At 47.4% G+C, this 12,050-nt stretch overlaps 1 protein-coding gene across 1 annotated transcript in view; it reads right to left on the bottom strand.

Annotated features, from left to right (window-relative positions):
• Positions 1–12,050, bottom strand: part of PAPPA2 (pappalysin 2) — a 172,922-nt gene that overhangs the window by 159,957 nt on the left and 915 nt on the right. Inside the window, exon 2 of the mRNA XM_019530580.1 lies at positions 11,857–12,046. Coding sequence (XP_019386125.1) covers positions 11,857–12,046 — 190 coding nt within the window. The remainder of the gene's footprint in view (positions 1–11,856; positions 12,047–12,050) is intronic.

The following is a 12,050-nucleotide window of genomic DNA, read 5'->3' as shown; positions in this document are numbered from 1 at the left end:
ATCTCAGACAGATTTGCTCTGTTGGGTTAGAAGGGAGGAGAAGCTGGTAGAGCACAGCCACCCCCTTACCCCTCTCCCATGGTGGAGTAGGAACCCCAGAGAGCAGTAGTGGTAGAGGAGCTCCGGAGGGATGCAGGAGGCAGAATATAGAGATGACATTGCCACCACAGTCCATGGGGGTGGGCTTCTCCCTGCTCACAGAAACCAAGGAGAACACTAGGAGGATGAGTGAGATTAAATCAATGGCATCTCCTCTTATACCCTCATTCTACTACTGAGCAAAATGACGCTCTGACACTGCTACATGATCAAGGGGACTTCATGCACTGGTGCCTATCATGATGCTGTAGCCTTTCCATGATGTTGCTCATTGCTCTCCAGAGATTTCCCTCCACCCCATCTCAATCCAGCTTTTAAACACAGCTGGCCTCTCCTTTCCAGTGCCGGTCCTGCTTTCCCTTCTTGCCCCAGCATCTTCAGGCACTAGGGCATGACCCAGGTTCTTGGCAAGCGTTGGCAAGAGCTGAACATTACATTCTCTTGGAAGATAACTAAATGGCTCTTGGCACTACCACAAGGAAGCTTCCACATCTGGCACAACATCTGGTGTTGTCACAGAACTGCTGCCTGGAATCTCACACTGCCAGTGCCATAGTTCTTACTGGCAGAGACTACTCTTCTGAGCCTCACACTGCTCCAGATGGAGCTGTGACTCGCAAGGCACTTCCTTGGTAAAGCTGCCCAGCTGGAACTCAAGCTGGCAGGCAGAAGGCACCAGTCTAAGAAAGCTTTGAATTACCTTGAAATTCACTGTAAGATATGCCAAGGGAACCCCATGCAACTTGGTCTGCTGGGGAACTTTCCACTGATGGAGTCCTTGGGCACTATCAGGCCACTGCTGTGAGCTAGCCAACCCACAAAGCCCCACTGCCTTTCAGGGGAACGAAGAGCTATTTAAAGTGGCAGCATGGGCCAGGAAAGCAACACCAGAAGCGATAACTCAAAACACATGTCATCTGTTTTTATGTTTTGGGGAGGGGAAAGGAGGGGAAGTTTTGGCCAGGTTAAACACACAAGCGTAAATTAACCTGATCCAAGTCCAGACAACGAACCTCTGGGTGTTCTGCCTGGGGCCACTGCCATCTGCAGAAGCAATTAGCATGGCCTTCCCCAAGCAGGTGGAGGAACAGAGAGAGAAGCAAGGAAATGGACAGAATAATGGAGCAAGGGAAAAGTAAATGAAAGGGGGAAAAACAAATGGAAGGTGTGAGAGGAGAGGGAGAAAATCTGAGGCGAATGGAGGTGGTCTTGAGGCAGTCTCTGTATAGCGTTCCTCTGGGATGGGATTAGACGCTAAGCTTTTTATCTGTGGGCCAAAGCTTTTAAGAATCAGAATGCAGCAGCCCAAAGCAAAAGAGACTCCTCCGGGAATCATTTTCCCAACAGCGTCCAGGCAGATTTATGGCTTTCCTTTATGCTCCAGTTTTCTTTTCAGTCATGCATTCAGCACAGACAGGCAAGGGTCAGAAAGGGAGCAAAAAATGGAGGGACTCAGTCCCTTCTTGCAAGAGCAGGTGTAATGCGAGCTACCCACACTCTACAGCCATACAGTCTGCAGGTCTCCCTGCTTTCTCCCAGGTGTAACTTAATAGTAGGTGGTTTTCACCACGGATGGATTTGGCCTCAGGTTCCTTTGCACCTGCTGTGCATATTGAATAAAATTATGGAAAAAATGCCTTTCAGTGAAGCTCACAGGCATGACTTCTAAATGTCATTGTCACATTAGAAATCAGACTTCAGCTCCTAAGGCACTTAGGCTACAGACTCATATGAATACAGGGCTTAAACCTGGAGCCATGCACATTAAAACATGAGGAATGAGCAGGTGTTTATAGGCAGGCATCTTGAAAGTGTGACAAATATAGCCCTGATTCATCCAGGGGTAAATCTATCACTGTTAGGCTGGGCATCAGTCATTATAAGGGACTGAATCATATGTTTGCAGCTATTTTAAATCAGGACAGCTTGACATGCTGTGGGTCATCCTGCTCAGGAGCCTGAAACTTTACAGAGCTGCCATTTGCTACAGTATTGAGCACTAAACTAATTAGAGCTATTCTGAAATGTCCTGGGTTTATTTGGAAGCCAGAATGTCCACCTTGCCTTCTGCAACAATTTAGCTAAACAACTTGATGATTACACCTTCTGTTAAAGGAGGGCCACTTTTGCTTGTAAACAAATTTGGCATATTTTTTTTTACAAGTAATTGGTGATTCAGAGTTTGCTGACATTTGGGAGCCTGATGTGAGTCATCTTGAAGGTACCCAATTTTCATAAAGGAGGTGCTCAGCACTTCAAAGTGTCTCTGTCCAAGCACCCAAATTGCTAAGTACTTTTTAAAAATCTTGGGAATTCTTGGCCTAAGAATGTCCCCCCCACCCCCTTCAGCTCAAGATGACAAAATGGAATTCAAACCATCTTGAAAATCCAGTATACAGGCTGAGATGGGGTGTTTCTGAATCATGCCTTGGGAGCCCGCCTTGAAGAGAGACTTCATGATAAACTCTTAAACAACAACACCTCCTTCCCTGCAGCTCCCAGCCCCTTGCCCTCTCACTCACCACCAAAATAAATCTCTTCCAGATGTGAAAGCTCCCCCAAGTAGACAGAGCCAGACAGCAGGCACTGCAGTGTTATACACATGCATAGCACACATAGCTTTTTCTTTTGCTTGAGGAACTCCAAAGAGATCCTAAACCTCAGTCCCCATCTAAGCCCCCAGCTTGGCCTGGCTTCCTCATCTCATTCTCTATTATGGGATCTCTGCCTGTTTTTGAGGCCTTGTCTACATGCAGATGTTGTATTGGATTAACTTACATAGATTAAACAGATGTGCAACAGGGTAACCCCCAGCATGGACAAAATAAAACTGATGCAAACCAGGTTTGCACCTGTAATTTACGTTTAATTTGCTGGGATTAGAAGGTGCAGACTAAACCAATACACACTAAATTTAAGAGCACCTCCACTGGCATGCCTAAATTGGCTTGTAGACTAGAACTAAGACTTGAAATATAATTTGTGTAAGCTTCTCCACACACAGTTACACCAACACACTTCCAGGCCTGCCTTTCTGTCTATTGCATATACACTTTGCTCATCACCGTGGTATCTAAGCAGCTGGTGCATGAATTAAACAGCACCCCCTGCCATCCCAATCCTGGCTTTATTCCCTGTTGCATATCCAGAGTGTCCACCACTGTGATCTCTAGGCACTATGCACACAAATTAAGCAGCAGTAATTATCTGGAAAGCTCATAGTTTCCATTCCTCCACTGGCGTCATTGCTTTCTTCTGGCATATTTGTTTCCCGGGAAAATTGTAGCTGCCCGTTCTATGGTCATCACTATTTCAAGGAGGCCTGGGCAGAGATGAGCGGAAGCAGGAGTAGCAGCTACTCATCATGAGCCTTTGGAATCTGTCCAAGGGAAATGTGCAGAAACAGGTTAATGTGACCCTACTCATTCCTGCCAGGTCTCATAAACAAACCAGCCTCCTGGCCATCTATGCCAGACACTGCTAATATTTTGTAACAAGTTAAGTTAAACTTCATTGAAACTGGGGTGGTTGCCACCATCCTTTTCTCATATGCTTACAGTAAGAAGTCATTAAGCTCCTTTATGTAACCAGGCATTTTTAACAAGAGGCAGCTCCATCCCCAACACAGGCACATGCCACTGCTCTAAACGAAGGGTGGAGGGGAAAGAGTATGTCTGTGAAAGAGAGACAGAAAGAGCAGAAAAGTCAAGATGGGAAGCAGCAAAGAAGTACCTGACAGACCTAGAAACACCATGAAAGGTATATTTGAAATAAAGTTGAGAAAGATTCTGGGCTGAGTGCTGGATAAAAAGAGGTTTGGAACCACAGGCAAAGAAAGTTCTCCTGTTATTTGATTCCTGTTCTGTTCAGGGAAATGGGACTTTGCATACAAGCCTGATGGCATCAGAGATACAGCCACCAAATGTCCTGGTCTGGCCAGGGCAAGGCCAGCTCAACCAATAACATGCTGGCATTCTGATGGAATTTTAAAAACTGGGATTTTGTCTCAGTTTAGAAATTTTGGTCCCAGGAGAACATGTCATCACCTCAGTATGGTGCCAGGCAGCGCTGTAGTGAAAGGAGTAGCAGCATCTCTGGATATGCCATCTCTTAAATTAGGGGATGAGTGGCAAAGCTTATCGGCAAATGCATAATGCTGCAATAAGCCAGCAATACTAAGGAAGCCAAACCACATCCAGATCAGGTGGGATCCTGAACAAGGAGTAGCATATCCATCTTAGTGCAGCACTGGTGTGACACTGTTCCAACTCAGGCTGACATCGTTTTAGTAGCTTTAATCAAATTATGCCTGTCTCTGTGATTAATTTTTCCTCACAAATTGTCACGGGGCCAAAAATGTTACTAATCACTCAGATTTTAAAAAGGGGTTGGGGAGCAGGCAAGGGAACAATACTGATATCATGTCTGGGATGTGACTGTCAGAGACACTGCAAGCTGGCATTCCTGTTGACCCAAGCTGGAGAAATGAGGGAGGTGCTCACAGCCCACAGAATATTAAATATGCTCTAAAACAAGAGCTGGAGCCTTTACAGAAGGATTTTAGGTGTCATTTGAAAGTTTCCCTAAACAGGTTGAAATGAAGACTTGCAGGTGGAGATGAAATCCATGTTGGAAGAGAGTGTCCAGAGAGACTGGAAAATCCAGCCACAACTTGCCCAGTTTGGGACCGTAAGTCATACCAACCTGGTAACCAGAAACCTAATTGCCAGGGACCAGAAAGTTTTCCGTGAAACAGGGAAGGCTGGGAATGCTTTTACTAAATTTGAACTTGCTAAAAAAGATGAGCTGCAGGATAAGACTCAAGCTGAGAAACTGTCTTGAGAAGATTAAACGGTCACAGCCCAAGGTAAAAGTCAGATGCTTGGATGTGGAACAGGGCCAGTTTAAGGACTTGGCTAAGATATTTAGAGTTTCCCATCTTGTTTGTAACCCACCAAGGCTCAGAGGACAAAGGACAAGTTTAACTAATGTAAAACCTACCACCTTTGAGGTATGCTCAATCCAGCACCATGGCCCAAATGAACAAATAGAAAGATAGGCCATAAAGGAGCTTTTCAACCAGCTAGCTTGCACAGCTCAGGTCGGATGGCACTGGAGAACTTTCCCCCAGAAAAGAACATGCATTATCCAGATCAGGTACATGCCCTGGACATGTGGTTTGGAACCAGCCACTAATTAGAGTTGGCTGGCACAGAGGTGAGAGACTAGGGAAAGAAAAGATGCCACACAGGCCAAAAGAGGACCTGTGGAGACTTGTGTTCCAGGCACACTGAGATACCAACAAAGACTTCCAGAATAAACTGGCAACAGACCGTTTTTTTCATGCTTAGCTGGGTGTGGACTTGCAGACTGAGGTCCGTAATGGAAAGCCAGGGATACTCTAAGAGAATGTGGGACACCCTGGAAGTAGAATCTCTCCTTGTACCAGAACATGGAGCAGCCACTTGTAAGGAAAGTGTAGTAAGTACAGCTCTGGGTCTCACGTACATATGATGGAAGAAGAGAAATCTAATATAGTTTGTGACATTTTTGAATGATTAGAGTGATGAATTCAATTTGCGGAACAAGGGAAATTGGCATGGATACAAAAGTTAAAGGAAGCAGTTCAAGTGAATGCTGGTATGTGAAAAAACTGGGCACAAAAACAAGAACTGTTATAAAGATGTGGCTGGTGAGGACACCGTGCAACATTACTGACAGTCCCTCTTCTAGTTTAGGAAACTTGTGGGACTCCAAGCTGAAGAGGCAAAGTTAGACAACACAGAGATCAGTCCCTTGATCCCATGGCATTTGTTTGGCAGTTAAGTAACAGAAATGGGAGTTTAGCTATTCACTGTGTAATGGGATCTGTGAAATGCCTGGGAAGAGTGGACACTGGCTCACATATAATAGTTATTAGACCAAACATACTAAAAAGGTTAGGGAATAGGGGATGCCAAAAGTGAAACACTTCATGGGTCTCAAATAGACAGTGACTGGGGAAAGTGGACCCATCCAAAAACTAGACCTCTGGAATCTGCGTGTTAAGTCTGGATCATTGAGAGTAGATAAAGGAATAATCTGTTTGGATTTCATTAGGGATAATGACTGAGTAATAAATGCCAAGAAAGGTGTCCTACAAATTCAGTCAGTGGAAATTCCATTTAAAGAAGTGGCCCAGGATGGGGGAGGTGGGGAAGGGGTGGGGGCAGCAGCGGGGGCGTGATTTGTAAGCAATTGGTTTGGAATGAATAAGTGGTCCTACCCTTAGGGACAGAACCTATAACAGCTACATGCTGTGCTAGCTTTCTAGCAAAGGAAAGCTGGGGAGTGACCCAAAAGAAATCTTAGTCACTAAAACTTCTGAGGTTCTAGAGCAGGAACAAATCCCTGACCATTTGTTGAATGCTTCTAACAAGCAGCAAAGAGTTAAAAAAAAGGGAACTGGGGCTACACACTGGGAACCAGTGAATCTAGTGAATACTAAAAGACAGCTACAGAAAGATGAAAGCAAACTCCCAGAGTTTTTGTTGGACTTGTTCTTTTGCAGTACTGTACACTTAAATGAAAAACAACAGAACACTACTCTAGAGCAATGCTCTGGTTTGAAACCAGGAGCTGTTGTTGAGGTGGGCTGGTTTTGCGCAAGGTTGATTCTAACCCATCAAGCAGCCCCTTCACCACTTACCAGTCTAATAGGCCACTGAGGAAACGTATCAAGGGAGCATAACTGAGCCTTTTACTCATCTCCAAATTTTACCCACAGTTCTAGTTAAGAAAAAGAAGACTGCGGCTACAGGTTGTGTGTGAACTATTCCAAAACAAAATGACATCACTTAGAAAAATTCTTCGCTGTTACCAAAGATAGGAGGGAAAGAATGGAAATGACACATGGAACAAAGAGATTAACTATCAGTGACAGCAAAAGCCAGAAGATAGATGTGCAGTGCCACTCCCTCACACAGATTACTACCAAAGCATTAAGGGCTAATGATGCAGGAATGACAGGGCTGGACAGGGAAGGATGGAGGCCTGCATATGGGATGAGTGTATGCAAGGGAACATCACAGCAAAGCCAAACTCCATATGTCAGCAAAAAAGGAATAATCTTTGGTGCAACAGAACCAGCTGAGGGAAGAATTATTAACATATGAAGATACTAAGTTACAGGAAAGGGACCACAAGTGATAAACCCATGTGACTGATTAGCAGGTACTAGGAACAAGAAAAGGATCCAGTCCTCCCACCTTCTCCCTAGTACTCCAGGGCCACGTGTAGCATCCCCAGTAAATCAGAACCCTGACAAGCCTGAAGGCCACTGCAGGACATCACTTGTGACATATTCTTTGCCCACCTCTATTGTCATGGGTGAAAAGAAGACTGCACAGACTGAGAACAGGTGCAAGTTCAACTTGAGCTAAAGCACTTCCAGTGGCAAGGCTATCTCCATCTAGCAAACTCCAGCCCACACTGCCATGACTGTGCACATGCTTGCAGACACATATATGTGCATGTCCATGCAGAGAGCTACCAGCTGTGGAGAGGGATAGAATCAGACAGTGACAGTGTGAGAAGCAAGAGTAGTGAGTGAGTGATTCAAGCATTGGAGCTGGAGGCTTGTTATAACTTCTAAAGTGAGTGCCAGTGGTCATGAAGAACCTCCCCCCCCCCCGTAGCACGTGCCCCACCTCCTGAAAGAATCTGGCTAGTGATTCCATCTAAAACCCAACACCTGCACACCAGATATCTAGGTGCACACAGCTGCACTGTTGATCTATTGGCAGGGCCCACCACATGCCTCAAACTCCTGCACACAGGGTGGGAAGGCAATGCAACCCATTACAAGGCAAGCACATGGCACAATTAACAGCATGTTCCTGTTTCCTTTTGCATGGCTTTTCCTTTTCCTTCCCACCCTCACAGCCCCTGTCTCTTGTCATCCAGGCCTTGCTGCTGCTACTGCAGCAGAGATGTTGCTATTGCTCAGAGAAATAGGGAATTCCTGCTGCTATGGAAAACTCTTGCCAAACTAATGGAAAAAATACATTCCAGCTGCTCTTATTTTAGACTGAGTGGAGTTTCTTTTGGTGGAGGGAATCCTTCTGAGCTACAGCGGGCCTAAAGGAGAGAGGACAAAAGAAAGACCCAACAGTCACACTCTGTGTGAGGTGTAGAGATGACAGGAGCAATACTTATGCCCAGGAATATCATCCATCTCCAAAAATGAAAGCCATTAACTTGCAAACTGTTTCACTGCAGTTCCTGACCCTACACACATCACACACCAGCCCCTAGTCTTGGCATATTTACACATGCACACAGGCATATAAACCTGTAAACTATTTCATTGTAGTTCCTGACATCAGCTCTAATCAACACGTGTGTGATTTTATATTATGTATATTTAATTTGTGTATATGTGTGTGTATATAAATGTACATCCAGTGCAATCTATTATTAGCATGTTTAAGTGCATGAATTGTGTGAACACGCAGGAACTCTTAGACCTCACTGTCTATTTGCCAAATTAATTGTACTCCAGTTTACTGCATAAATGGTAAAAATGCCTAGGAACTGTTAATTTTGAGGCTTATAAAACACACTTGAAGGGATCAGATGCACTTCCATGTCCATTTCCACGCTGTTATTGGAGCCCTCTGAGAAATAAGGTATGATGCCTTAATGAGATGGGAAAAGCCTAGAGCAGGCAGATCCTGCAGCTAACAAGCATTGCTTACACTGAATTTGGGTAAGTGCATAGCCTTCCGTCAGTCCTGAGGCTTTTCCCTTGGAGTACAAGACCTCAGTCTTGATGGTTGGCTGTATTTATATCACACCTGACCCAAGTCTTCATTAGTGTTCCTACATCAAACCAGATACCCATCATGTGCAGCTCAACCGACCTGTGCAGCTCAATCGACCATCAGACAAGTGACTCATTCCCGAAGGCAGTCAGGTCACACCTTCACAACAGCATGCAGACCCATCTGTCCTGTTTTCCTTCTACTTGGTGATCTCCCCATCCACAGCAGATTTTGGCCTCAGCTAGAGATTGGCAATGTTTTCCAGAAGAGGGCCAGAATGACTCATCTTTGGTCTGAAGGGGGTGGGTGCTAGCACCTGTCTACCTCTTTTTCCTACCGTCAGCAGAGGCAGAGCTCTCCCTCTGCTGAAGCCCCAGTGCCCGACAGCGGTCCGGCGCAGGCAGAGCCCCCACATGCCAGAGGTCGTAGAAGTCAAGGTTCCACAGGCCGAATCCAAAGGTCCACAGGCAGTAGGTTATTGACTCCTGGCCTAAGCTGTCAGACCCTGCTGGGAGTTCCTTGGCCCGTACCAAAGAAGCCTGCAGCCTTGGTTCCCACAAGTGTCTGCATCACAAAAGCTGCCAACATGTCAGACACCCTTGTTGGCAACCTTAGCAGAGAGGCTGAGAACTGCAGGGCTGCAAGCCAGTTTTCCCTATGTTGCTAGGAGGGGTGCCTCCAAATCAGGCTGTGGCTTCAGGCATGAGAGAAGCTGGCCCAGATGTTGCTCTCAGTGCTCATCCCACTCTGTCTAATAAATAGAGACTTTATATATCCATGGATGTCAAGGCAACACCTTTCATTGGTACAAACCTCAGTGACACAAGTGAACTGTGGAAAGCTTCTTGGAAACACTCAGCCTGCAAACCCCTTCACTTCTCTCCCCTTGTGTAGTCAGCTGGCAAAGAGCTGGCTAGGGGGAAGGTGTCCCCCAGCACAGGTGCAGAGTGAGGATCTCCCCTTGGAATCCCCATCTGTAGGATTCCTTCCCTCCTGCTACAGAAAGACCAGGCTAGGCCCCTTTGTGTGCAGCAATAGTGCCACCCAGTGGTCACCAGCCACGGATTCCCTCTGGCCAGGCCTCCCATGGGGTTCGTTGGACAAACACCAGGAGGAACTTTGCCGCTGTGCTCTGTTGAAGGGGACTCAGTGAAGGAGCCTGCCAAATGAGGCTGGGAATGTGGGAAAGCAGCAGTGGTTAACTCAAGTGGGAAAGAATGGGAAAAGCCCCCTGGCCTACAGAAGAAAGGAATGCAGCAGGGTTTTTTTAAAGGAGCCTTATTCGCTCAGGACATGCCCCAAAAGAAGCCTTTCAACTACTCGCTTTACTTAGCCCAGAACCAGCTGATGAAAGGAAACATAAAAACTAGATAATAGTCCAGGCTAAAGAGTCTGGAAGGGATCCAGATTTGGATCTAAACTTCCCCAGCATTGAGTGATGTTTGGGCTTGGAAAGAAGGGGCTGTTTCAGGCCCATCTCTCCTGAAAACAGGCAGTATTTCATTAAAGGGATCCCACAGAGATGGCATGGTAACTGGTTAGATTAACTCCAGGTGTCATGGCCACAGCTGCCACCTGCCACAGCTCAGACAGCTGGAAATTAGATGAGGTTTGGTTCCTGTATGTGCATACTATTCTTCATATATTCCTAAATGGCAAAATTTTTACTGTGATGATGATGGCTATAAGAGCAGAGGAGTGCAGGGGAGAGGTCAGCTTGCTCTAAGCTGAATAGACCAACCAACCCGCTTGTATACAGTAAGAACTGATCCATATCTTCACCCAAAACTGCTTAATAGATCAAAATGTTTGATTAACCCTTCCCACCACTCTTTTGCCATTTGAAATGGAGTCCTCCTCTCCTGCAGCCTCCTTCTCCCCACCCCTCCTAGGTCTGGGATTTCCAAAAGATCAGGATGGATGTTAGCCTCAAAGTGTTCCTGGCCAGGTGGTACAGAAGTTATCAAACCTCACAAGACGGAGACTTTTCCTAACAGGTCTCCTAAGCTACAAGGCATGCAGAGTTTTTGGAAGATTCAGAGAAGTGCCCAAACCTTCTGGGCGTGGAGTCCCTTACTTCAGAGTAGGAACAGAGCTCATATACCCAAGGGGCAAGTTCAGTGCAACTCCCCAAAGGGAAAGATCGATACTTCTGTTTTAAGGCAACACAGCAGCCCATTGGCATCTGCCTGGCCTTTCATCCATAGAGACCATCAGCCCTGGCACGGCTCCTATTGCCTGGCAGCCCTGGTGCCATTCTCCAGGACGCGCTGGCCAAGGGGTGCCTACAGGAAGCTCTGGGTCCCTGCAGAATTACCCTGGGGAACCGTGTCTCTGCATCCCCTGAGGAGCAGGCCCCAGCCCCCACAGCTCCGCACCTTGCGCACTCACGGCCACCAGCCCAAACAGCTCTTCTGTGCTGCTGACTAAGAATGGCCAGGCCCTCCGTGCCTCGCACTGGGGCAAATGCCAGCACAAGGTAACCCACGGTGCCCCTTTGACCCTTGAAAGGCCAAGCAGCAAAGCGCTTTCCAGGGGCCACAGAGCTCTGCTCCTTGGCTCTCGGGGTGGGGCTGAATGGATTTTTTTTTTTTTTTTTTTTCCCCCTGTTTTTTTGCACCGGTCCTGAAAGCACTGCAATACCAGGTCAATGCATGGAGTGGATGGAGCACGCTCCAGTTCCACCACCCAATACCAAAAGGAATCTGCTCAATATAGACCTCCTATGGAGGACATATCAGAGACAATTACCCTGGGAAAACCACCTGATTGATCATGGTGTCTCCCCTGCCAGGTGCGACCTCACCCGTGACAGGTGCTGCCTCTGCCTCAGCTACACCCTCCCCGCTGTCCCCAGGAGCTGGGAGAAGGGGCAGGCTTAGGGGTCAGGGTGAGCTGGGGGACGGGGGCAGGGAGTGGGCTCGTGGGAGTGCCCCCCCGCCCCCGCGCTTACCTGCGAGCACCGCCGGGTTGCTCTGCCCGCCCTCGGGCTTGGCCCACACCTCCACGGTGAAGCGGTGGCGGGGCGCCTCGGCCAGGACGCGGGGCCGCGCCAGCAGCTGCTCCCGGCTGCCGGAGAAGTGCAGGGCGGCCAGCGGCCCCCCCGGCTGCCGGGCCCGGGCACGGCGGCGAGCGGCGTCGGGCTCG

This window comes from Crocodylus porosus, unplaced genomic scaffold (genome assembly GCF_001723895.1).
Source record: "Crocodylus porosus isolate Cpor-Errol unplaced genomic scaffold, CroPor_comp1, whole genome shotgun sequence".
NCBI lineage: Eukaryota > Metazoa > Chordata > Crocodylia > Crocodylidae > Crocodylus > Crocodylus porosus.
This window is presented reverse-complemented; position numbering and strand designations above follow the sequence as displayed.